We start from the raw sequence: 22138 nt of genomic DNA, 5'->3' as shown, positions 1-22138 counted from the left end.
CTCTGTTTCTCTCTCTCTCTCTCTCTGCCCCTCCTCCACTCATGTGTATGCCTGTGTGCATGCGCATGTGCTCACACACTCTCTCTCTCAAAAGTAAGTAAACTTAAAAAAAATTTTTTTTAATGTTTATTTATTTTTGAGAGAGAGAGAAAGAGTGTGAATCGGGGAGGGGCATAGAGAGAGAGCGAGGGGGACACAGAATCCAAAACAGGCTCTAGGCTCCAAGCTGTCAGCACAGACCCCCATGTGGGGCTTGAACTAGGAAACGGCGAGATCATGACCCAGGCCGAAGTCGGACGCTTAACCGACTCAGCCACCCAGGCGTCCCCACAGTCAATAAACTTTTAAAAAATCAAAAGAAAAAGGATCTGGTATAAACAAAAGATAATTGAATTTGGAGTAGACAGATTTGGATTTGAGTTCTCGTTCTGTGATTTAGTAACTTTGGGGCGTGTGTTGGGCAGACCCCTTCATCTCTCTGTGCCTCTTACGGATTAGATGGGGTGATGCCATCCTGTGGAGTGTGGGAAACACACAGAACCTAGTAAGGATATGGAAGCCAGTGGTGAAACTATAAGGAGCCGGACGTGTGTGTGCACGTGCACATGTGTGAGGCGAGAATTGGTCTATTAGATTGTAAGCCCCTTAGAATACTGACCTGATAGGGGTGCCTGGGTGGCTCAGTCGGTTAAGTCCAACCTCCGCTCAGGTCATGATCTCGTGGTTTGTGGGTTCGAGCCCGGCGTCGGGGTCTGTGCTGACAGCTGAGAGCCTGGAGCCTGCTTCTGATTATGTGTGTCTTTCTCTCTGCCCCTCCCCTGTTCTGTGTGTGTCTCTCTCTCTCAAAAATAGATAAACATTAAAAGAAAGGAAGGAAGGGAGGAAGGAAGGGAGGGAGGGAGGAAGAGACTTCAATATGAAACCAGGGGGATGTAAAACCAAAGAAAAAGAAGACTAGGTTCTCAGACGCAGAGAAGGGAGTCTGCCCAGCACAGTGGCGACCTTCCCCAGCTCTGGCTGGGGCCACACTGGTGGAAAGGGGGCGGGACAGGTGTTGCTCCCCAGGCAGGGGGATGGGTGCTGTTTGCCATGACCCTGGGCACCCCTTGAGCAAGTGGAACTGCAGAGGGACCCCCCGGGAGTGGTGACCTCTGGGTGTGTTTTCTCTATAGTTTCCCCCTTCTCTATGGCGATCCCTTTTGGCGTTTCTCATTCCAAAAATCACTGGGCTGGAGAGCCAATTCTCCATGAGTCACTGCTGAAGACTAGGACCAGAGGACGCGCGCGCCCCACGTGTCTGGATCGAGCGAGTCCCTGAACCTTCTGCCCCGTGAATTCAAAAATGTTCGCGTGCCAAGCACTGTTCTAGTTACTAAAGATACGGTCTGAGCAAAAGCTGCAAGATAGGGCCCTGGCAGCACCCATCGTCCAGTCTGTGGGTGGAGACAGCCGTGCCCGGGTCACATCTGCGGAGCGCTACTGAGAAGAATACACAGGCTATGAGATAAAAAATGCTGCAGCCGACTCCAGAGGCTGCGGGCCCCGGGAGAACGCGAGGGAGGTATCTGAGGTCAGGCGGTCAGAGAAGGCCCGGAAGGGTGGGGTAGGCGTGGGGGTGGGGGCCTCTCCATCGGGGTCTCCGCGTCACTCTCCGCCCGAGTTCCCTCTAGCCCGGTCTGAGTCTCGATCCAGGGTGTCCTACCCCCGGCTGCGCCCATCTGCCCGCTCCTCCCGCCCGGAGGGCGCCCCCGGGGCCCCGCCTGGTCGCCCCCGCGAGCGGCAGGAGGCGCTCGGGTGCCTGGCACGCACCGTGCCTCCGAGGGCGGGTGTCCCCAGCCGGCGCGTGACTCCGCCCCTGTCCGCCCCCGCCCGCGCTCGAGCGCCTCGCCGGGCGCCGCAGACCGTCCGCGAGTCCTCCTGGGGTGCCCCGGCGGCCTCCCATGGAGCCGGCACCGGGGGGTCCCCGGGGCAACGGCGGGGGAGAGGCGCTGCTGGGCGAGCTGGAGGCGCTGGTGCGGGACGTGGTGAGGACGAGCTCTTGGTGGGAGCGCCACGGCGTGGACTGCGCCATCCTCGCGCTCAGCCTCCTCGCGGTGCCGGCGGGTGAGGAGCGCGGGACAGGGGGGCAGAGGGCGGCGCTGCGGCTGGGGGGAGGGGCGCGGCGCAGGGTGGGGGAGACGCTGGGGACGGGGGAGTGGGGGACGTGGCGCGTGCCGGGACCTCGGCAGGAGAGGTACACCCCAGATCCGAAGGTCTGATTGCGGTGTCCAGCCCTGCACCCCCAGAAGAAGGTGCACTGCAGGAGGGAGAAGGCCTGATGGCCTCAAGGGCGGTGGAGGGGAAAGTTGAGAGGGAGGAGGGGGACTGGGGGAGGGGAGTGTGTTCCATGGGGGGACACCGGGGATGGGGTTTCCCCGGGACCTCTCCTAGTGGGGACCTGCCCCACCGCTGCGTGGGGCAGCCCCCTGGCCCTGGGCACACCTGTCCTGGTGTCCAGTGGCGGGGCGGGGGGGGGGGCCCAGATCTTCAAGAGCTGAAGGAAGACCCTGTCCGTCTCCGCTCTCCTTCCTCTATCCAGGGTTCTTAAGCCTGCGCTCTGAGAATGTCCCGGTCCTCGCACTGGGCGTCATTATCCTGGGTGTGTGCCACTACACGCTCACTGTCAAGGGCAGCCACCTGGCCACGCACGGCGCCCTCACCGAGTCGAAACGCTGGAGCAGGATCTGGGAGCTTTTCTTTGTGGAGGTGAGCCTGGGAGGGGCGGGCGTGGCTGCTGGTACCTGTGGGCAACCTCCGTGTTCTGGGGGGCGTGAGGGTGTGTGCAGCCATGTGTGCCCACGTGACTGGGCCACTACAACCCTCCGAGCATGTGTGTCCGAGCGTGCAGCATGCACTACAGTTATGCGTGTCCCTGTGTGTGTGCTCGTCCCCAGGCCCCTGAGAGGCCGTTTACACTAGCGCGCACCTGTGAGAGCCGCACGAGGAATGCACACGTGCCTACCTGTGGCCGTGGACCCGTCCCGGGCACCCCTGTTTCTCCCGGGGGCACCCGCTTGCCTCTCTGTGGCACAAGACCAAGTGGTGATAGCACTTCCTTCTCCTACCAGGGTACCTGTCCTGGCTACAACCTTTGGGGGATCCCGGTTTCACAGGCAGGGGTCAAATGTGACCCCTGAACAGAAGGGAAGGGAGAGCAGGGAGCTGACCGAGTCCGAACTCTGGAGCACGCTCCCCCTCTGATGACTGGCGATGGCCAAGCCATCCCGAGGAGCCCCCCGCTCCCCTGACCTTTGCCTCCACTTCTCCCCATTCCCTCTTCTGCCTCGCCCTTCTCACCCACGGCAAGGCCGAAGTTTTCTGGCCAGGTCAGGCCTTTCCAGTCCCTCTGAGGAACTTGCTCCCTCTCTTCCAAGTAGACCCTCCCCTGGCCACCCAGGTCCCTTAGGAACAAATACGAAAGCTGACACTAGAAACGGTCCTTTACTGCCACTCGTTACCATGACCAATGAACTCAGTTATTAACTTTATGTAACTTTATAAAGGCTTATAGAACTCTACAACCCACAAACACACAAATGACATTTTATAAAGTTATACATTTCTTATCTAGCATTCTCCATTCTCCCTTTCTTCCCTTCCCCTCCTGCACACATTTCTAAAGTGCTAAGACCTAGAGGAAGCTACAGATTCCTGATCCTCAGGGTCTATTTTTTAAAAAACGTTTATTGGGGCGCCTAGGTGGCTCAGTCAGTTAAGTGTCTGACTTCGGCTCAGGTCGTGATCTCACGGCTTGTGAGTTCGAGCCCCGCGTCTAATTCTGTGCTGACAGCTCAGAGCCTGGAGCCTGCTTTGGATTCTGTGTCTCCATGTCTCATTCTCTCTCTCCCCCTCCCCCATTCACACACACACTCTCTCTCTCAAAAATAAATAAACATTAAATTTTTTTTTATTGTGCTCTGTCTCTCTCTCTCTCTCGATCTTGCTCTCGCTCTCATGTGAGAGTGCACACATGAGTGGGGGAAAGGAAGAGGGAGAGGGAGACAGAGAATCTCAAGCAGGCTCCGTGCTGATGTGGGGCTTGAACTCATGAACCGTGAGATCGTGATCTGAGCCAAAATCTCGAGTCAGACCCTTAACCGACTGAGCCACCAAGGTGCCCCAGTTAGGGTCCATTTCAAGATACTTCCCTTCCCAGAAATCCCTGGACACTGGTGCTAGCCAGACTCTGAGGCCTGGAGCTGGGGTCAGGTGCCTCCACCCACCCCCACCCCCCCAGTTTGTAATCACGAACAGAGGAGAAACTGGTGACAAGACAGGTAGAATTAGTTCTGTATGAACTTTTCAAAGCTGTCCTGAGTGCTAGGAGCCTGGGGCAGCTGGGGATGAGGAGATAGCGTGGATTTGGGACGAGTTACGACAGGGGATTTGGCTGTACAGAGGTGACCCTGTGATTGTCAAACTTCAATGTGCAGCTGAATGGCCCGGAAGCCCGGGTTTCTCAGAGGAGAGAGGCCTGGCCACTTTATTTACCAAGGTCCCCAGGTGAGTCTGAGACCCACCCAAGTTTGAGAACTCCCTGGCTTAGACTCTGGGGAGCACGGTAGCCATCGCGGGTGCCAGGCAAAGGCAGGGAGCTGAGGACACCTCCACTGAGAAGCCTTCCCAGGTTTCCCCAGCTGAAGAGCGTGCACGGAACCGCACCACGTGACCTGCCCTGGGGACCCACGTGGCTTTACAGCTGCACGCTGTCTTGTCCCCTTGAGCCCCAGGGCAGTGGCATCATCTTTATCTCTTTGTATTTTCGGCTCTTGGCACAGAGCTGAGTTCTTGGTGATTCATTAATATTTGTTGATGATCCCTGTAGATGATGTGGCCACAGAGTCCAGGGAAAAGCCAGCGAGTGGAGGGTCACAGCCTAGAGGCCCATGAACCCTGTGTGGTGGGGGGAGGCCTGGTTGTCATGTCTGCGTTGTGACACCTCCAGGGGCTGTCAACTCGGTGCTCAGGTCCTAGCTCACCTGTGTGGGAGTGGCCCTGTTTCCTGCCCCACACTGTGTGGTTCTGGCTGCTCTCTGTGGGAGGATCCGGTTTCCAGTGTGGGGCAGGGCGCGGCTCGGTCTCCCCGTACTCTGGCTTTAGTGGGGCAAGTGCAGTCCTTGGGGAGGGTGCCGGTCTTGGCAGCCAGGCAGGGGACAGTGTCCGGGCACAACCTCTGAAACCACGTGTACAGCCTGGCTGGCTGCCTGACCTTGGGCAAGTTCTTTAATTCAGTGCTGGCTTCCTCCCCTACTACACAGGCTAACAGCATCACTGGCCCGACGAAGCCATGCTGAGGATTAACTGAGACCACATAGATCTTGATTCAGGGCCTGGGCCTGGCTCTTGGATGCTCACCCATCGTTGGCTTGGCTCTTTCTCTCTGGAGGGAATGTGCCGTCAGCTACAAGGAAAGGGTTAGCAGTTTTGGTTGTTGTCTGTTTAGTGCTGTTTTTTTTTTTTTAATTTTTTTGGTTTTTTATTTAATTTTGAGACAGAGAGAGACAGAGCACGAGTAGGGGAGGGGCAGAGAGAGAGAGGGAGACACAGAATCCGAAACAGGCTCCAGGCTCTGAGCTGTCAGCACAGAGCCCGATGTGGGGCTCGAACCCATGAACCGCGAGATCATGACCTGAGCCAAAGCTGGATGCTTAACTGACTGAGCCACCCAGGCGCCCCTAGTGCTGTGTGTTTTTAACAGAAGGGTTGATGCATTGTGCAAAGCTGGACAGACCTGAGTGTGTGAGTGTGAGTGTGACTGTGTGTGTGTGTCGAGGGTGCTGTTTACTGTGGCCCTGGCCCACCGCCTGTTCTCCTTGCTGCCCAGGGCCCTCCTGGACCCTTGACTCTCACTTCTGCCACGTCCTGTTTTCTCTTCTCTTTGATCCTTCTCTTGTTGGCTGCCTGTGCTCTGCCCAAACCTTGACCCTCAGGAGCCACCGTCAGTATAGAATGATCCAGTCCTCTAGTCTGTAGCCCTAGGCGTCAGCGAGTATCCTTGGTGTGTCCCTGGGCAGCTGGCCTTCTCCAGCTTTGTCTCAGGCTCTGCTGGCTGGACAGCGGGGGTGGGACAAAGGCCTGGCCCTCTCTGGCCTCTTGGGTCTGGAGCAGGGGGTGGTAGGCAGGAGGGACGGGGCGGTGACACTCCAGTTGTTCTGTCTTTGAAGGATCCCCCACTAGAGTGGACTTCCCTCGAAAGACCCTCTGCTGATCTACATGAGAAAGTTCCATTCCTCCCGCTCGTGAGCCTCTGACCCGCTCCTCAGAGCGCCATGGCCCTGGGCTTCCCTGCTCTTCCCTGTCCGAGTCTGGACCAGACTGGGGGGAGGGAAGGACAGGTGGAATGGGCGGGGCCATCATTAGCTTAAATCCTGACGCTTGGGAAGGATTAACTCCTGAAATCAGAGGCCTTAGGGACGTCCCTGTATGTCACACACAATCAAGATGTTTCTCAAGTGGAAGGGAACAGGCTGTCCCAGTTACTAAGTTCTTTAGTGTGTCTCAACTTCAGACCCTCCTTCTTCAGGGGCGGGGTCACAGCTGGTCCAAGGAGAGCATGGAGGGGGACCCGGCTCTGCCCCGGGGGAGGGGGTGCCACACATGGGGATGCTGTCCCGTTCCTTTGAGTATATGTAGTGGTGGAAACAGAGCTCAGAAGCCCCAGCCTGGTCGTGATTCTTGAATATTCTCAAGTTCTGTGGTGTGGCCATTATCTTCCGGCCCGGCTCTCTGACCTTTCCTTTATCTGGTGTTAGTCTGAGTATGCCCGACTGTTTTAATTTTTAAAAAAATTTAGAATGCAAAACCAGATCTGTAGTACAAAATATACTTTTTTAAAAAAATGTTTTATTTATTTCTAGGAGAGAGAGAGAGACAGTGTGAGCAGGGGAGGGTCAGAGAGAGAGGGAGTCACAGACTGAAACAGGCTCCAGGCTCTGAGCTGGCAGTCAGCACAGAGCCCGATGCGGGGCCCGAACCCACAAACCGATAGATCATGACCTAAGCGAAAGTCGGACGCTTAACCGACTAAGCCACCCAGGCGCCCCCAAAATATACTTTTGTAAAAAAAAACAAAAAAAAACCCTTTGGTTTTAAAATAATTATAGATTCACAGGCCTGATGCAAATTTAGGACAGAGAGTTCCAGTGTATTCTTCAGTCAGCTTCCCCCAATAGTTACATTTATATAACATTTATATTTATATAAGTTTCATTCCTATAAGTGTCTGTCAATAGCCAAAGAGGAAATTGATATAGGTACGCTGAGGAAATTGACATAGGTACTCTGTGTGTGTGTGTGTGTGTGTGTGTGTGCGCGCGCGTGTGCATGCAGAAAATTGACATAGGTATGCACATGCGTGTGTCTGCCGTTTATTTTATCATGTTTAGATTTGCAAAACAGACTTCCCAACAGCTCCCCTCCCCACTGCCCCCAGCTTCGGCGTGGCTTCCTCAAGGATAAGGCAGAGGACTCTGGGAACTCCTGTGTTTCTGTACAGCTTGGCTCCTGGTGGTGGCCACTGTGGTGGACGTGCATGTGGCCTTGCAGTGACAGAGGACCCCGGAGCAGGGCCGGGCGGTCCTGGCGGCCGTCTCTGGGTGGCAGCCTGAGTCTGAAGGCTACAGCCTTGAGGGAGGGGCTCAGAGAGAACAGGGCAGGCTTTCTGTGAGCCCGGCAGTGGCTGCCCAGCTGGGACAGGACACCCTGGCTGAGGAGGACTGGGGGGCTGAGGACAGTGCTGGTCCAGGCTGAGTGGTGATGGCCGAGGAATGCTCTCGACATCACTAAGCTTGTCCAAGCCCCTCCTCTGGGTGCTGGGGATGAGCAAGACCCGCTTCTAGTTCTCCAAGGGCTCAGAGTCAAGTGGGGTAACATGAATGACAGCAAAACAATAAAAATCCTGATTATATTGGGCCAACACTTCCTGAGCGTTTACTGTGTACTTTACATGAATTATGTTATTTTTTTAAAAATTTACTTTCTTAAGTTTTTAAAATTTATTTTTGAGAGAGTGAAAGGGAGAGAGACCACACGTGGGGGTGGAGCAGAGAGAGAGAGGGAGACACAGAATCCGAAGCAGGCTCCGGACTCCAGCTGTTAGCACAGAGCCCGACGCGGGGCTAGAACTCATGAACTGTGAGATCATGACCTGAGCTGAAGTCAGATGCCTAACCAACTGAGCTGCCCAGGCGCCCTGAATTATCTTCTTTAGTAATCATTCCTCCCGGTGAGGGGGAAGCTGTCATTACCCTCACTTCGTACATGAGGAAACACTGATCTGGGGGGTTAAGTCACTTGCCAGTACGTGGTGCAGCCGGGACAGACCAGGGCAGGCAGAACATGACAGGGACACCAAGCAGGTGTTGTGCAGGCTGTGAGTGCAGAGTGAGCACCGCAGGGGTACTAGGCAATGTCTGCAGACACCTTTGGGTGCTGTGTGTGTGTGCACATGTGTGCGTGCGTGTGCGTTCCTGGCATCTGGTGGGGAGAGGCTGGCGATTCAGTAAACAGCCTCCAGTGCATTGGGCAGCCCCCTCCCAACAAACAATGACCCTGCCCCAATGGTCAGTCATGCCAGGGCCGAGAACTCCTGGGGAAAGTGTCCAGACGGGCGCTGCCCGGACAGGGCTGCCTGGCCCAGAGCAGCAGGGCATTTTGGGGCGGAGCAGATGTACCGTAAAGGCAGGGAGATGCGACAGCACAGTCCAGGAGGGACCCACAGAAATCTGGGCTCACTAGGGCACTCCAGAGAGAAGCAGTAAGGAGGACCATGTACCCAGCAGAGGAGCTGGAAGTTTCTGGGGATGAGGCGTTAAAGGGGAGAGAATCCCATCATGGCTGCTTGATGGCCCCGTGCTGAGCACATCCAGCCACTGCCCATCAAGACAAGGCTCTCAGGGTCTCTTCTTGCTTTGGCTCCCACTGCTGCCCCCTCTCTTACCCCAGAGTGCCGAGATGTGGCCCTGTTCACATGGGACCTGAGGACTCGGACTCAGAAACTTGTATTCTCACCAAGTAGGGCTTTCAGGTGTAGCAAATAGAAATCCAGGGCGCCCAGAGAAATTTGAATTTCAGACAAAACAACCAATTCGATTTTGTAGAAGTACTTGGCCCCCGGAGGCCCCCACCACCCTGAAGGCAACACGAAGGGGCGGCTCAGCCCCTGAGAATCAGTGAGAGAGGGAGCTGGGGACAGCCAGCAGCCCTTCTTTCCCGTCTGACCGGTGCTTGCCATCCTGTGCCCATTTCTGGAGTGATGCCACCGTGCCCTAGGCCCGGAAGCCCTAGCCTTCCATCCCTCCTGCTCCTCCCACCCCTCTCCCTTCCCAACATCCTGTCCCCCATGCCTGCCCCTCCCTGTCCCTTTCCGACAGCCCGCAGCCCATCACCTGTCTGCCCTGCCCCTGCCCTTCCAATCCCATAAAATGACCTAATTAAAACCCAGCCTTGCACCATAAGTTTATGATGATGTGTTTTAATCCTACCAAGTACTGTTTGTTTAAAAAATAAAAATATTCAGGGCACCTGGGTGGCTTAGTCAGGTAAGTGTCTGACTCCATTTCAGCTCAGGTCATGATCACATGATTTGTGAGTTCGAGCCCTGGGTCAGGCTGTGCGCTGAAAGGGCGGAGCATGATTGTGGTCCCCTCTCTCTCTCCTTCTCTCTCTGTTCCTCTCCCACTTGTGCTCTCTCTCAAAATAAATAAACTTAAAAAATAAATAAAATACTCAATATGAACCCACGAGAGATTGAGAACTTCCCTTATGCCCCAGGAGGAAAATGGAGAGCTAGGGGTGAGATAGAAAGAAGACCTGATGGGGTGCCTGGGTGTCTCAGTTGATTGAGCGTCTGACTTCAACTCAGGTTATGATCTCATGGTTTCGTGAATTCAATCCCTGCGTCTGGCTCTGTGCTGACAGCTTGGAGCTTGGAGCCTGCTTCACATTCTGTGTCTCCCTCTCTCTCTGCCCCTCCCCTGCTCACACTCTGTCTTTCTCTGTCTCTCAAAAATAAGTAAACATTAAAAAAAAAGAGGGGCACCTTGGTGGCTCAGTAGGTTAAGCGCTGGATTTTAGCTCAGGTCATGATCTCATGGTTCATGGGTTCAGGCCCTGTGTTGGGCTCTGTGCTGACAGCTCGAAGCCTGGAGCCTGCTTCAGATTCTGTGTCTCCCTCTCTCTCTGACCCTTCCCTGCTCACACTCTGTCTCTGTCTCTCTCTCCCAAAAATAAATATTAAAAAAATTTTAAGGTTTTTTTTTAAATGTTTATTCATTTTTGAGAGAGAGAGACAGAGTGCGAGCAACGGAGAGAGAGAGGGAGACACAGAATCCAAAGCAGCTCCAGGCTCTGCACTGTCAGCACAGAGCCCAACACGGGGCTCGAGCCCATGAACTGTGAGATCATGACCTGAGCCGAAGTCGAACACTTAACCGACAGAGCCAGCCAGGAGCCCCTAAAAAAAGAAAGAAGAGCTGTTACTGCACACTTTTTGGAATCAGAATTATGTCAGCATATATCCTATTCAAAAAATAAGGTTTTTTTCAAATTACCATCTTAGCTGTTAATTACCTTTGGCCACCGGCGAGGGCTGAGGATGCTTAAGAGAGCAAACGGGGGTGAAGGAAGAAGTGACTGATGGGAGACTTGGGGTCCCTGCTACTTAGCAGAGGGAAGGTGTCAAGAGGACTTTCACTGGCGCCTGCCCCGTGCACACTGGCCACTTGTAGAACCTGAGAGCTGCTGAGAGATTGGGGCCCCTAAGTCTTCTGAAGGGACTGCGTGGTGACATCCAGAAGCAGCACCAGCCTTGGGGAATCCGGTTGGTGGAACATGTGACTCTTGATCTTGGGGTCATGAGTTTGAGTCCCACTTGGGTGTAGAGATTATTAGAAAAAAAAAAAGAAGAAAAGGAGAAGAGGGAGAAGGAGAGGAATAAGGAGAAGGAGAAGAAGAGGAGGGGAAGGAGAGACCACATCAAGCCTTGAGGCTTCTGGAATTCTCCCTGGGTCTGCATGTGGAATCCTCTTGGAGGAGACCTCTGCCTAACCCTTCCCAGCAGGACAGTGCATTTCCCAGCTGCCTCCGCGGCATTGGGCCATCTCCCCTGCCTTCTGGGTGACGGGCGTACATGCGTAGTCTGTGTGTGGTCTTCTCTTCCAGCCCAAAGGCACCCCCACCTTTCTTCTATGGAAGAAACATCCAGAAGGGAGTGAGAATTCCAGTGTTATAGAAATAGCCCTGAATCTGTTCTTATGCATATAAACAAGCCAACTATATACAGACTTTGGAAGTGTGCACTGATTCCCATGTAGCTCGCGCCCCACCCCCCCACCTCCTGGGGTCTGGCTACGTGGCTGAGAAGCTGACTGAGAACATGACTGGGTCCCCGAGGGCCCAGTTCTTACCATGCTCAGCCGGGCCCCGGGGGCCAGGTCGCCTGTGACATCACTAGTCAGAGTGCAGTGAGTGCTGGTGTGCGTGGAGGTGCGGAGCATGTGCCAGACAGAAAAGGCAACTTTGTCCCCAAGCACAGTACAGGTGCCATTGGACCTTGAAGAAGTGCACAGAAGCAGCAACTAAAAAACAGTTGCTTCTTGGGGTGGTTCAGTTGGTTAAGCGTCTGACTTCGGCTCATGTCATGATCTCGCAGTTCGTGAGTTCAAGCCCTGCGTCGGGCTCTGTGCTGACAGCTCAGACGCTGGATCCTGCTTCAGGTTCTGTGTCTCCCTCTCTCTCCATCCCTCTCATGCTTGTTCTCTCTCTTTAAAATAAATAAACATTTAAAAAAATTTTTAAAAAACCAAACAGTTGCTTTTTCCATGGGGCGCCTGGGTGGCTCAGCCAGTTGAGCGTCCAACCCTTGATTTCTGCTCAGGTCATGATCACAGGGTCATGGGACTGAGCCCTGCATTTGGCTCGGCTCTGAGCGTGGAGCCAGCTTGAGATTCTCTCTCTCTCCCTCTGCCCCTCTCACCCCCTCTCTCTAAAATATAACAAAAACAGAAACAGCTGCCTGTTCCAGCTACATGGGACAGAGCCTTGGAGATCAAAACACATACTTGGAGGCCCTGGACAGAGGCAGGCTGGCCCTGAGGACACCCTGGCAGACCCCAGCTGCAGCCCTGAGTGCCTGCTGCCGGAAGCTTCCGCCTGGAACCCGAGCCACATGGCCACGATGGGTGCTCGCTCTGGAGACCAGCAGGCCTTCATGACACATGACCTGCCCGCCCTCTGCAGGCTCGCCCCTCTGCAGGCTCGCCCGGCCTCGTCCCTCCGCGAGCTTACAAAAACAGACAGCAAATCTCATTGCTAGCAGGTTCACTCATCTGAGAGCAGAGGGTCTCATCCTGCTTTCGTGGACTCCTGGCAAGGCTGTGCTGGATCCCTCTCTCTGTCTCCAGAGGGGCCCCCTGTCTGACGGGGTTGACATGTCTGCCTGTTGTCAAAGCGCAGTAGTGACCTCCCTAACGGTGCCCCCCAGTGTCCTCTAGCTAGACCTTCCGGCTATATTTCAGTGCCGTTTCATTCCCAGGGAGAAGGTCGCTGCGAAGAAAAGAGTGTGAAGTCTTCTCCTGGCTTTGCGTCTGCTGCCTGGGGCCCAGAGCCTGGGTTCCCACCCCTTGCAGTTAGTGACTCATTTCTGGAGTCTTGCAGCTTCTCTTGGGTGGATTCTGGGTTCAGATCCTACCTCTGCCACCTTCCTAGCCAAGTGGCCTGGGGTCAGTCACCTAGGGTGGTCACGTCACGTCTCTCTGCCTCAGTTTCTGGCTCTGTCAACTGTGATTGTTAACGCTGCTGACCAGCTAGGCTTGGGAGATGAAACAAATCCTATTTGTAACGTGCAGAACGCTGGGCGCTCAGGGAAGTGTGTTCCGCTGTCTTCAGGAGCTCCCGGTGATGGGCGCTGGGAAACTCTTCATGTCCTTCTGGAAACAGGACTAAAATTAACAAGGTCTTCTGGCCTGGATGAAGTCTGGGGGGAGGCTGTTATCTGCATTTTCATTTGCATATATCTGCATAAGAAATACCTTACTGCCTCTTCTGCATTCAGAATGATTGCCCTTCTTGGAGTCCCAGAGCCACTGCTTCCCAAGTGCAGCTTCAAAGAAGAATCCCATGAGGGCGAGGGTGCATTCCAGAGGAGTCACCCCTGGGGAGAGCTTCACACTCAGCCCCCACCCGGGCTCCTCACCCTGGGTGCCACCCTCATGGGCAGATCACTCCTGCATCCCACCCCTCGCTGCTTTGGGCTCTGAGTGCAAAGCAGATGTTTCCAAGATAAACATGAACAAAATAATTGCAGCTGGGTGCCCGGAGCTTCCCCTGCAGGGCACCCAGTCTTCTGAGAGCCCAGGCTTGCAGGCTGGCTCAGGTGGGCAGTGACAGAGTGGCAGTCGTGGGGGCTGGCCTCCCACCTCCAAACACTTAGTATCACCACCCCAAGCAAGTGGATGCAGTTATTTTGATTTGCTGCCACCCTGTGGTCACGGAACCTGAGAGTAGATGGAGTCTCATTAGCCCCGGGGTGTGAGGCAGGAAGGCTCCAGAACACGGTGGGTATTCTTGAGGTCCTGCTTTGCCTGACTGTGCCTGACACATCCCCGGTGTCCTCCCTGGCTCCTTCCTCTAGGTCTGCTCATCCTTCACCGCAGAGTACGCCAACTATGGACACGTCAAGATACACCATGGTTACACCAACGTGTTGGGCCTGGGGGACTCGAGCACGTGGAGGCTGCCTTTCCTCAACCGCTACGTGTACATGTTCCTTGCTCCTCTCTTGATCCCTGTCCTAACCCCATTGGTGGCGGTTGGTGAGTATGCCAGGGCTGTGCCCTGCCAAGACCTGGTCCCCCACTTCCCTTACTTCCCCTCCTGGCTTCCTGGAGGCTGCTCGCAGAGGAAGCTGGGAGCCCCAAGTTAAGGCCAGAAACTTTTGGAGACAGCCAGGCCAGGGTGGAAGGAGCCTTGGCCCCGGGGCCAAGTCTGGCCGTGCCACTTACTGGCTGATGACCAGAGGCAGGTAACTTAACCACTCTGAGCTTCAGGTTCTGACTTGGTCCTCAGGGGCGGTGTGAAAGCATCGTGAGGTCATAGATGTAAAAATACTTTGCAGAGGCCTTGCGCTATATTGCAGGCTGTGGGTTGTAATATCATGGGAGCAATATCGTACGGTGGAAGGAGGGGCTGGAGGGCGGCCAGACCCGCGTCCCAGCCGTGGATGGGCTCTTACCTCTTACCAGCAGAGTGGTCTTGGTCAGGCTGCTTACTGCTCCATTTCCTTACCCATAAAACATGCGAACCTACTTTTCAGGGCTGTGTGGATGAACTGATGGCCCTAGTTAGCGCCACTGGGCCAGCAGGGGGCCGGCTTTCCCTCCCCCTCCACACACCCACGCTCTATTTCTTGCTCCCTCTGGCAGAGCGGCTGAGAAAAGTGGAGCTCAGGTCGGCAGTGCGGACGCTGGGCCTGATTTCTCTGGGCCTCTACGCTCACTACTGGCTGCTTCTGAACGTGTCTGGCTTCAGGAGCCCTGGCTCGGCCCTTCTCTGCATGCTCATCACCAGATCCCTGCTGGCCCACCCTTACCTCCACATCAACGTCTTCCAGGTGAGGCCTCCCCGACCCCGACCACAAGCCAGACCCAGTGTTCTGGGGAGACAGAGGCCACCTGGGGAGAGAGACGCATCCCCCCAACCTCTCTCTCTGGGTCGTCATAGAGAATTTGGGTTTCAGGTAAAGAGTTTCCTCTATTCCACACCAGCTGTGATTCATATGTGGATCGTGGATGGAAGATTTGAGAAACTTAAAACAATTTTTTTAACGTTTATTCAATTTTGAGAGACAGTGAGTGGGAGAGGAACAGAGAGAGAGGGAGACACAGAATCCAAAGCAGGCTCCAGGCTCTGAGCTGTCAGCACAGAGCCCAATGTGGGGCTTGAACTCACAGACTGTGAGATCATGACCTGAGCCGAAGTCAGATGCTCAACCGACTGAGCCACCCAGGTGCCCCAAGATTTGAGGAACTTCCATGCATAAGGCACCCCACGGTGGGGGGGTAGTCAGGGGAGGCCAGGGGCTCAGTGCTCAGTTCTGGGGCCGGTTCCATAGGGATGCGTCCCTGTTCCCTGGATGCAAAGACTAGATGTGTGGTGGTCAGAACATTCTTCGCCATTCCGGCACTTGCCTCACTGCCAGCGATGACTTCATCTCCTAGGGCAGCTGTGGGTCTTCCCCGCCTGGCTTGCTGGAGCGGAGGGGTCCGTTCACTGGCAAATCCTTAAGACCTAGGACCCAGCCTGGCAGAGGAGGCATTTTCCCATACTTGTTGAATGAAACAACATGAGGTGCACAAACTTGATCTTGAACCCTGAGCAGGATTTTGATGGGGGAAAAGAGAGCAGAGAATCTCTGTCTCATCTCCAGGATGAGACACAGAGTGGCCTGAGAGCGAGAAGTGGGAGGTCATAGGCGTGTCTGTACCACAGGTTTCAAGGGGTACCCAGGCCAAGCCCCTCGTACAGATGGAGAGAGAGGCCCAGAGATGGGTGAGACTGAGCTCCAAGCACAGACAGGAGAGTCTCGCCAAGGTAGGGGTGAGGGAGGCAGAAAGACCCTCTGGGTGGGTCCCCGAGTGGTAGGTGAGGGTGTCTGGGGCAGGGTGGGGAGGCTCAGGGCTGCCCGGCCCAGCCCGAGGGTGTGACCCACGTGTCTGTCACAGCACATTGGGCTGCCCATGTTCTCCCGGGACAAGAAGCCCCGAAGGATTCACATGATGAGCCTGGGGGTGCTGAACCTGCCCCGACTGCCTGTACTGGACTGGGCGTTCGGCCACTCCATCGTCAGCTGTCACGTGGAGCACCACCTCTTCCCCCGGCTCTCCGACAACATGTGCCTGAAGGTACGTGAGGACCAGGCTGGCCTGGTCAGAGGTTCCTGGGAAGGACTGCCCTGTGTATGAGCAGCAGTGTGCGTTTCTGATCAGAGGCATGTGGGTTTCTTACCAGCACTGTGACTCTGGGCAAGTTAACTGAATGTCTCGGAGCCACAGCTTCCTCCTCTGGAGAATGGGAGTAAGCAGTGCTTGCTAGCAGCAGGCTTTACGGTTGAAATGAAATGGGTCTGAAATGCTATGCACACAGTATGTGCTTGGTAAAAGGGAGTTCTAGCTTTTTTTTTTTATGTTTATTTTTGAAAGAGAGAGAGAGAGAGAATGTGTGTGTGCAGGAAGGAGGGGCAGAGAGAGAGGAAGAAAGAGAATCCCATGCAGGCTCCATGCTGTCAGTGCAGAGCCTGACGTGGTTCTCGGACCCATGAATCGTGAGATCATGATCTGAGCCAAGATCAAGAGTCGGACGCTTAACTGACTGAGCCACCCAGGCGCCCCAGGAAGCTCTAGCTTTTATCCCCTATGCCAAGGAGGACTGTCATGCGGTTGGGAACCCTGGGGGCGGGGGTTGGGGAGAAACCCTCACCCCTTTCCCTTGCCTGCAGGGAGGGGAGAGGCAGGAATCTCTCATGTCCTCCAAAGCCTCCTGGAGCAAGGGACTGTGAGGAAGGGGACCCCTGTGGGGAGGGACCTGCCCACAGTCCTGACTCAACCGCCCCACCTCCTGCCCATCTTCTGGCAGGTGAAGCCTGTGGTGTCCCAGTTCCTCCAGGAGAAGCAGCTGCCTTACAACGAGGACTCCTACCTGGCTCGCTTCTGGCTGTTCCTCCGTCGCTACGAGGAGTTCCTGGTGCAGACCCCTCCCATCACAGAGCTGGTGGGATTGCAGTGAGGGGTGGGTGGGCCGCACCCTGCGCCCCGCCTCCCCAGCCCCCCAGCCCCATCCTAGCTCTCTTGCTTCTGCTGGCCTTCGCTCAGTCCAGGGGGCCGTGGACTCTTCCCCAGGGCGGTCGCTTGGCTGTTGGTGGTGGAGACCTCAGGCTGGGATGTCTGGGGAAATCTGCTTGCTTTTCTGGGCTTTGAGGGATAACTGGGCAAAAGGAATAACAGTGGCTGGGCATTCTGGTCAGTCTGGATCTCAGCCAACATAATCTTGGGGGTGGAGGGGGATGGAGGGGTGCTAAACAGCTGGATTCCTCTGCTGTGTCTGAGCCTTGATAAGGTGATGGGGAATGGGGACAGGAGAGGCCCTCAGCAAGGGGTAGGCAAGGAGAGCGAAGGGTCTGGCCCCCAGTTAGGGCCTGCCGGGTACCAGGAGACCCCATGCTCTGCTGGCCACTTCCTGTGCTCTTTGAGGCTGTGTCCCCTAAGGAGCCCTCTCCCCAGGGACCATAGGGAGAGGTTACTTTTTATTAAAGAATTTAAAAAATATTTTTCTTTATTTTTGGGAGAGACAGAGAAGTCAGAGCACGAGCAAGGGAGGGGCAGAGAGAGAGACACACACACAGAATCCAAAGCCAGCTCCAGGCTCTAAGCTGTCAGCACGGAGCCTCTCAGAGCCTGACACAGGGCTCGAACTTGTGAACTGCAAGATCATGACCTGAGCTGAAGTCAGATGCTTAATGGACTGAGCCACCCCGGCGCCCCAGGAGAGGTTCCTTTTGGCAGACTTTCCTAGTTACTCTGCCAGAGAAGCCTGTGCGGGACACTGGCTCAGCAACAACCAAGACCTGCAACATCAGTGAAATTAAAGTGCATGTGTTTTGTGGGGAGAGCACTCCAGGGGAAATAAGGGCATAAAATAGAGTGTAAATGGCTTTGAGCTTGACCTTGACTAGCTCTAGATAAAGTCTACCTTGTCCCATCATGTCTAGCGGGGGTGGACCCGGAAGAACTCTCAATTGCAAAGAGAAAAATTACTGGGGGTGGGTAGCCGAGGCCGGAGGGGGTGATGGGCACAGGGTCTGGAGGACAGACAGCCTCAGAGGGGAAAGGAAGGAGAACAGGGCGCAGATACAAGGGCTTGGAGTCAAGAGCTGGGCTTGGGTGTGAACAGGTGCAGGGAGGAAGGCAGGGATACAGGGAATCACTGATGCCAGCTGGAGGAGAAGATGCTGCTGAGAGTCAGCCACACATGGGCAGCCTTTAGAGAGGACTGGGAACCACCCTAACTAGTGGATGGCACCTAACTAGGTGCAAAGAAGGGCCCAGCTGGACGCTGCGGGAGGAACAGAGAGATAGGCCAGGCCTCTGACAGGAGACCAGAGCAGTTAGTCTGAAGCAGGGTTTCTTAGGTCGGCGCTATTGACATTATGGCCGGATCATTCTTTGTCACTGGGGCTTGTCCTGGGCATCCTGGGATGTTTAACAGCATCCCTAGCTTCTGCCCACTGGGATGCCAGGAACCCAAGTTGTAACAATCAAAAAATGTCTGCGGGCATTGCCAACTAACTGTTCCCTAGGGGGCAAAATTGTCTCGGGTTGAGAACATGCAAGTCATGTTCGGAGCTCACAACTGCCTTTTCAGTGAAGCCTTTGGACAAGTGAAGGGCCTGCTGGCCCTGTTGGTGGGGAGGCTAAATGGGATGGGCGGAGGGGCTAGATGGCAGGCGAAGGCATCGTCTAAGGCTGGTCCTGTCTGAGAACCCACCTCCGGTGTGTCTCTGCCACCCCGCCAGATCCATTCCCTACTCTTCTCCACCCTGCTTTCCTCTACCAAAGACCACAGCTGCTGTCCGGTGCCCTTTCGTACAGCTATGGCTCTCACCACTTCTGAAACGCCTCCCTCCTTTTGATTCTTCAGGGCCTGGGGTGGTAGTGGCTTCCAGCCGTCGCTAGTCCAGGGGTGCTCCACCATTCCCTCGATCCTGGCCACACCTCTGTACGAAGTTCCTTCATTAAACTCTTTCCAATCAGCCCTTTGGAGCGTGCCATCCGTTTCCTGCCGGGAGGCTGACTGATAGAGCAGAGTTTTGGATCCGAGCAGCCCTCCTAGAACAAGAAAGGCTTGGCGGTCTCCCCAGCCTCTTTCTTTGCTATATGTTATTGCTGCTCTTTTGAAATGCATTAACAGCTCAGAAATTGCCTTCAGGTCTGGGAATGTGATTAATCAAACTGCTAATTCTCCACATGAAAACATGCAATGTCAGAAAAGGTCCCATTGCATTAGTCCTGGCTAATGATCAAAACCATCCTAATCTATAACCAATGACTCATTGTTAATGATCTGGGCCTGAGTGGGGAACGGGCAGCAGCTGAAGGCTCCGGTACCAGATGTGGCTGGACCACAGGCGCCTGGGAACAAGTCACTCGATTTCTTGGAAGCTCCGTTTTCTGTTCCTCTAAGGATGTGGGTTGGGAATGCATGGGGCTTGGGAGGGAAGGGCGAGGTGACAGGAGTGAAGGAAGCCCTCCCAGGACTCCCCAGAGACCTAAGGCCTAATTTACAGAATTACCGGGGAGGTGATAATATTGACGATCGTGATGAGGATATTTAACGCTTTCAGAACTTAAGGCAAACAATTTTACGTACCCGCCTGGTTTCAGTCTTTACAACACGTTTTTACTATTTTTTTCTTTCATATGGTGAAGATAAAGCCTGGAAAAATTAAATTTCTCAGTATCATATCCCTAGTAAATGCTGGGAGAAGGATTCAAGCCTAGTGTGTCTGATTCAAGAATCCGTGCTCTCAACCACCAGATACGCTGTTTCTGGGTGGGGAGTCCTGTAGGGTTTTCTGAGGTGTCTGGCCCTGAGTCTCCTTCTCTTCCTCCCGTGTGAAAGGATAATACATGGTTGGATCATTGAGACAAACTTTTCAGGAGCATCCAGACATGCCAGGCGCTATGCAGAGCTCTGGGGATATCAAAGTGAAGGAGATTGAACCCTCATGGAGCTTACCATCTAGTACAGGGGTGGACATCCATTCTGTAAAGGGCCAGATAGCGAGCATTTTGGACCATGTGGCCTCAGTCACAACTACTCAAAGCACTTTCTGCCATCAAAGTGTGAAAACAGCCACAGAGAATACATAAACAAGCATGACTGTTCCAATAAACCTGTTTTTGAACTTTATGTAATTTTCACGTGCCACAAAATATTATTCTTTACAATTCTTTAACCATCTAAGAATGTAAAAACCATCAGCTTGCGTACTAGTGCAAAACACGTGGTGGGATGGGGCGCCTGGGTGGCTTAGTCGGTTAAGCGTCCGACTTTCGCTTAGGTCATGTACTCGCGGTTCGTGGGTTCGAGCCCGGCTTCGGGCTCTGTGCTGACTGCCAGCTCAGAGCCTGGAGCCTGTTTCAGTCTGTGACTCCCTCTCTCTCTGACCCTCCCCTGCTCACGCTCTCTCTCTCTCCTAGAAATAAATAAAACATTTAAAAAAAAAAAACACGTGGTGGGAAAACACGAAGTGGGAAAACACGAGGTGGGCAGAATTTGAGCTGCAAGCCATAGTTTGCCTCCTCCTGTCTAGTGGGACAGGCAAAAAATACAATCACTTATTAAAAAGCAGAACAGGATTTACTTTTTGGCAGGAAGGAGGGGAAGTGATAAGGAGAGACACGTGTCCTATTTCTTGAACTGGATGGTGGTTGTATGGTTACATCTTGTGGTATTTCATCAAACAGTACACTTATGATTTGTGCACTTTTCTGTGTGTTACACTTCAATAAAAAAGACAATTAAAAAACAGTAAGGCAGTGTAATAAGTAACAATGAGCTAATAAAGTAGAGTGTTGCGGGGGGCGGGGGAGGACAAGAAGGGACCTTCACCCAGCTTGGGAGAAGATGCAAAAGGGAAGCCTTCTCCAACGAAGTGTCTGACAAAGAGGGACCATGGGGAAAAAGGAAGCTGAAGCTGGCATTAGGTTTATTGGGTCAGAATTGACCAGGACCCTGTCTTTTAAATATGTATTTCTGGTCACCGTGGATTTTTGGCATTAATTTTGATCTTTTATTAAAAAATTTTAGGGGCGCCTGGGTGGCTTAGTCGGTTAAACGCCGACTTTCGCTTAGGTCATGATCTCGCGGTTCGTGGGTTCGAGCCCCGCGTCGGGCTCTGTGCTGACTGCCAGCTCAGAGCCTGGAGCCTGTTTCAGTCTGTGACTCCCTCTCTCTCTCTGACCCTCCCCTGCTCACGCTGTCTCTCTCTCTCCTAGAAATAAATAAAAAAAACATTTAAACATTTTTTAACATTTATTTAAGAGAGAGACAGAAACAGAGCACAAATGGGAGAGGCAGAGAGAGGGAGACACAGAATCCAAAGCAGGCTCCAGGCCCTGAGCTGTCAGCACAGAGCCTGGCCCGGGCCTGGAACTCATGAACCGTAAGATCATGACCCCAACGGAAGTTGGACGCCCAACCGACTGAGTCACCCAGGTGCCCCTAATTTTGATATTTTAAAATGTTGCATTAAAATGTTATTTATCTTTATATTATTTACTGAGGATTTTAGCGCCCCCTTCAATTCTGCACCCAAGGCCATGCCTTAGCAGGCTCACCTTGTCTAGTGTAGCTGGACAAGGGTGGGAGACCTGGCCCTGTCCTTAGAACAGGGGGCAAGCCGCTCCTCCCCTCTTTCTTTACCTACGTAAAGGGGAGGGGGTGAGGCGGGACTTGATCTCCAAGGTTTAACATGCTCCCTAGCCTGACCTGGACAGCATGTGGCCAGGGTCACACCTGTATAACGCCCAGGCACCGCCAAGGCTCAAGCAGAAGCCGTTTTTTTTTCCGGCTTCCGGACTTCACGGTTATTACGCAATGGGCAGGGAGGCGCCCTTGGAACTCGACTCGTGATTGGCTGGGAAGAAGCCCGGCCCAGGCAGGGAGGCTACGCTTTGAAAGGGGAGGGGCCCCTGCGCCATCAGACGGCGACGAGAGTCTCCGAGGGGGAAGAGTCTAAGTAAGCTCCTTCCTAATTGGCTCCCTCCTTCAGGCGGGATTGAAACAGCGATGGAGATTCGCTCCCCTCCAACCCTAGCCTCTAGATGATTGGAGGGAGGGTGAAGCTTGGGGAGAAATTTATTAAGTCACAACGGTTCAGAAGTCCTGGGGGCGGGTCCTCAGCTGTAGGGGGTGGATCTGAGGGCGGGCTTCTCCTTTGGGGCGGGATTCTTTCGAAGGCGGGGGTGTGGCCTCCACGCCGCGCTCTCCCAGAGCGTGGGGGGCGGGGCCTGGGGCGGGGCCTGGGAGGGGCGGGGCCGAAGCC

The 22138-nt window shown here is 54.3% G+C and overlaps 1 protein-coding gene across 2 annotated transcripts; it reads left to right on the top strand.

Moving 5' to 3' along the window:
- The first annotated feature begins 1931 nt into the window (after nucleotides 1–1931).
- FADS6 (fatty acid desaturase 6) lies at nucleotides 1932–17369 on the top strand. Of its 2 annotated transcripts, XM_039226518.1 has the most exons (7): nucleotides 1932–2103; nucleotides 2579–2745; nucleotides 13670–13850; nucleotides 14460–14647; nucleotides 15526–15627; nucleotides 15759–15938; nucleotides 16669–17369. In XM_039226518.1, the coding sequence occupies exons 1-7, from the start codon at nucleotides 1941–1943 to the stop codon at nucleotides 16816–16818; spliced, it is 1131 nt and encodes a 376-aa protein (XP_039082449.1). In that variant the 5' UTR covers nucleotides 1932–1940; the 3' UTR covers nucleotides 16819–17369. The 2 variants fall into 2 exon arrangements, with proteins under 2 accessions (XP_039082449.1, XP_039082450.1); XM_039226519.1 differs by lacking the exon at nucleotides 15526–15627.
- The last annotated feature ends 4769 nt before the right edge of the window (nucleotides 17370–22138 follow it).

The sequence above is a fragment of the Hyaena hyaena genome, unplaced genomic scaffold, assembly GCF_003009895.1.
Source record: "Hyaena hyaena isolate Hyena2069 unplaced genomic scaffold, ASM300989v1 scaffold_21, whole genome shotgun sequence".
NCBI lineage: Eukaryota > Metazoa > Chordata > Mammalia > Carnivora > Hyaenidae > Hyaena > Hyaena hyaena.
This window is presented reverse-complemented; position numbering and strand designations above follow the sequence as displayed.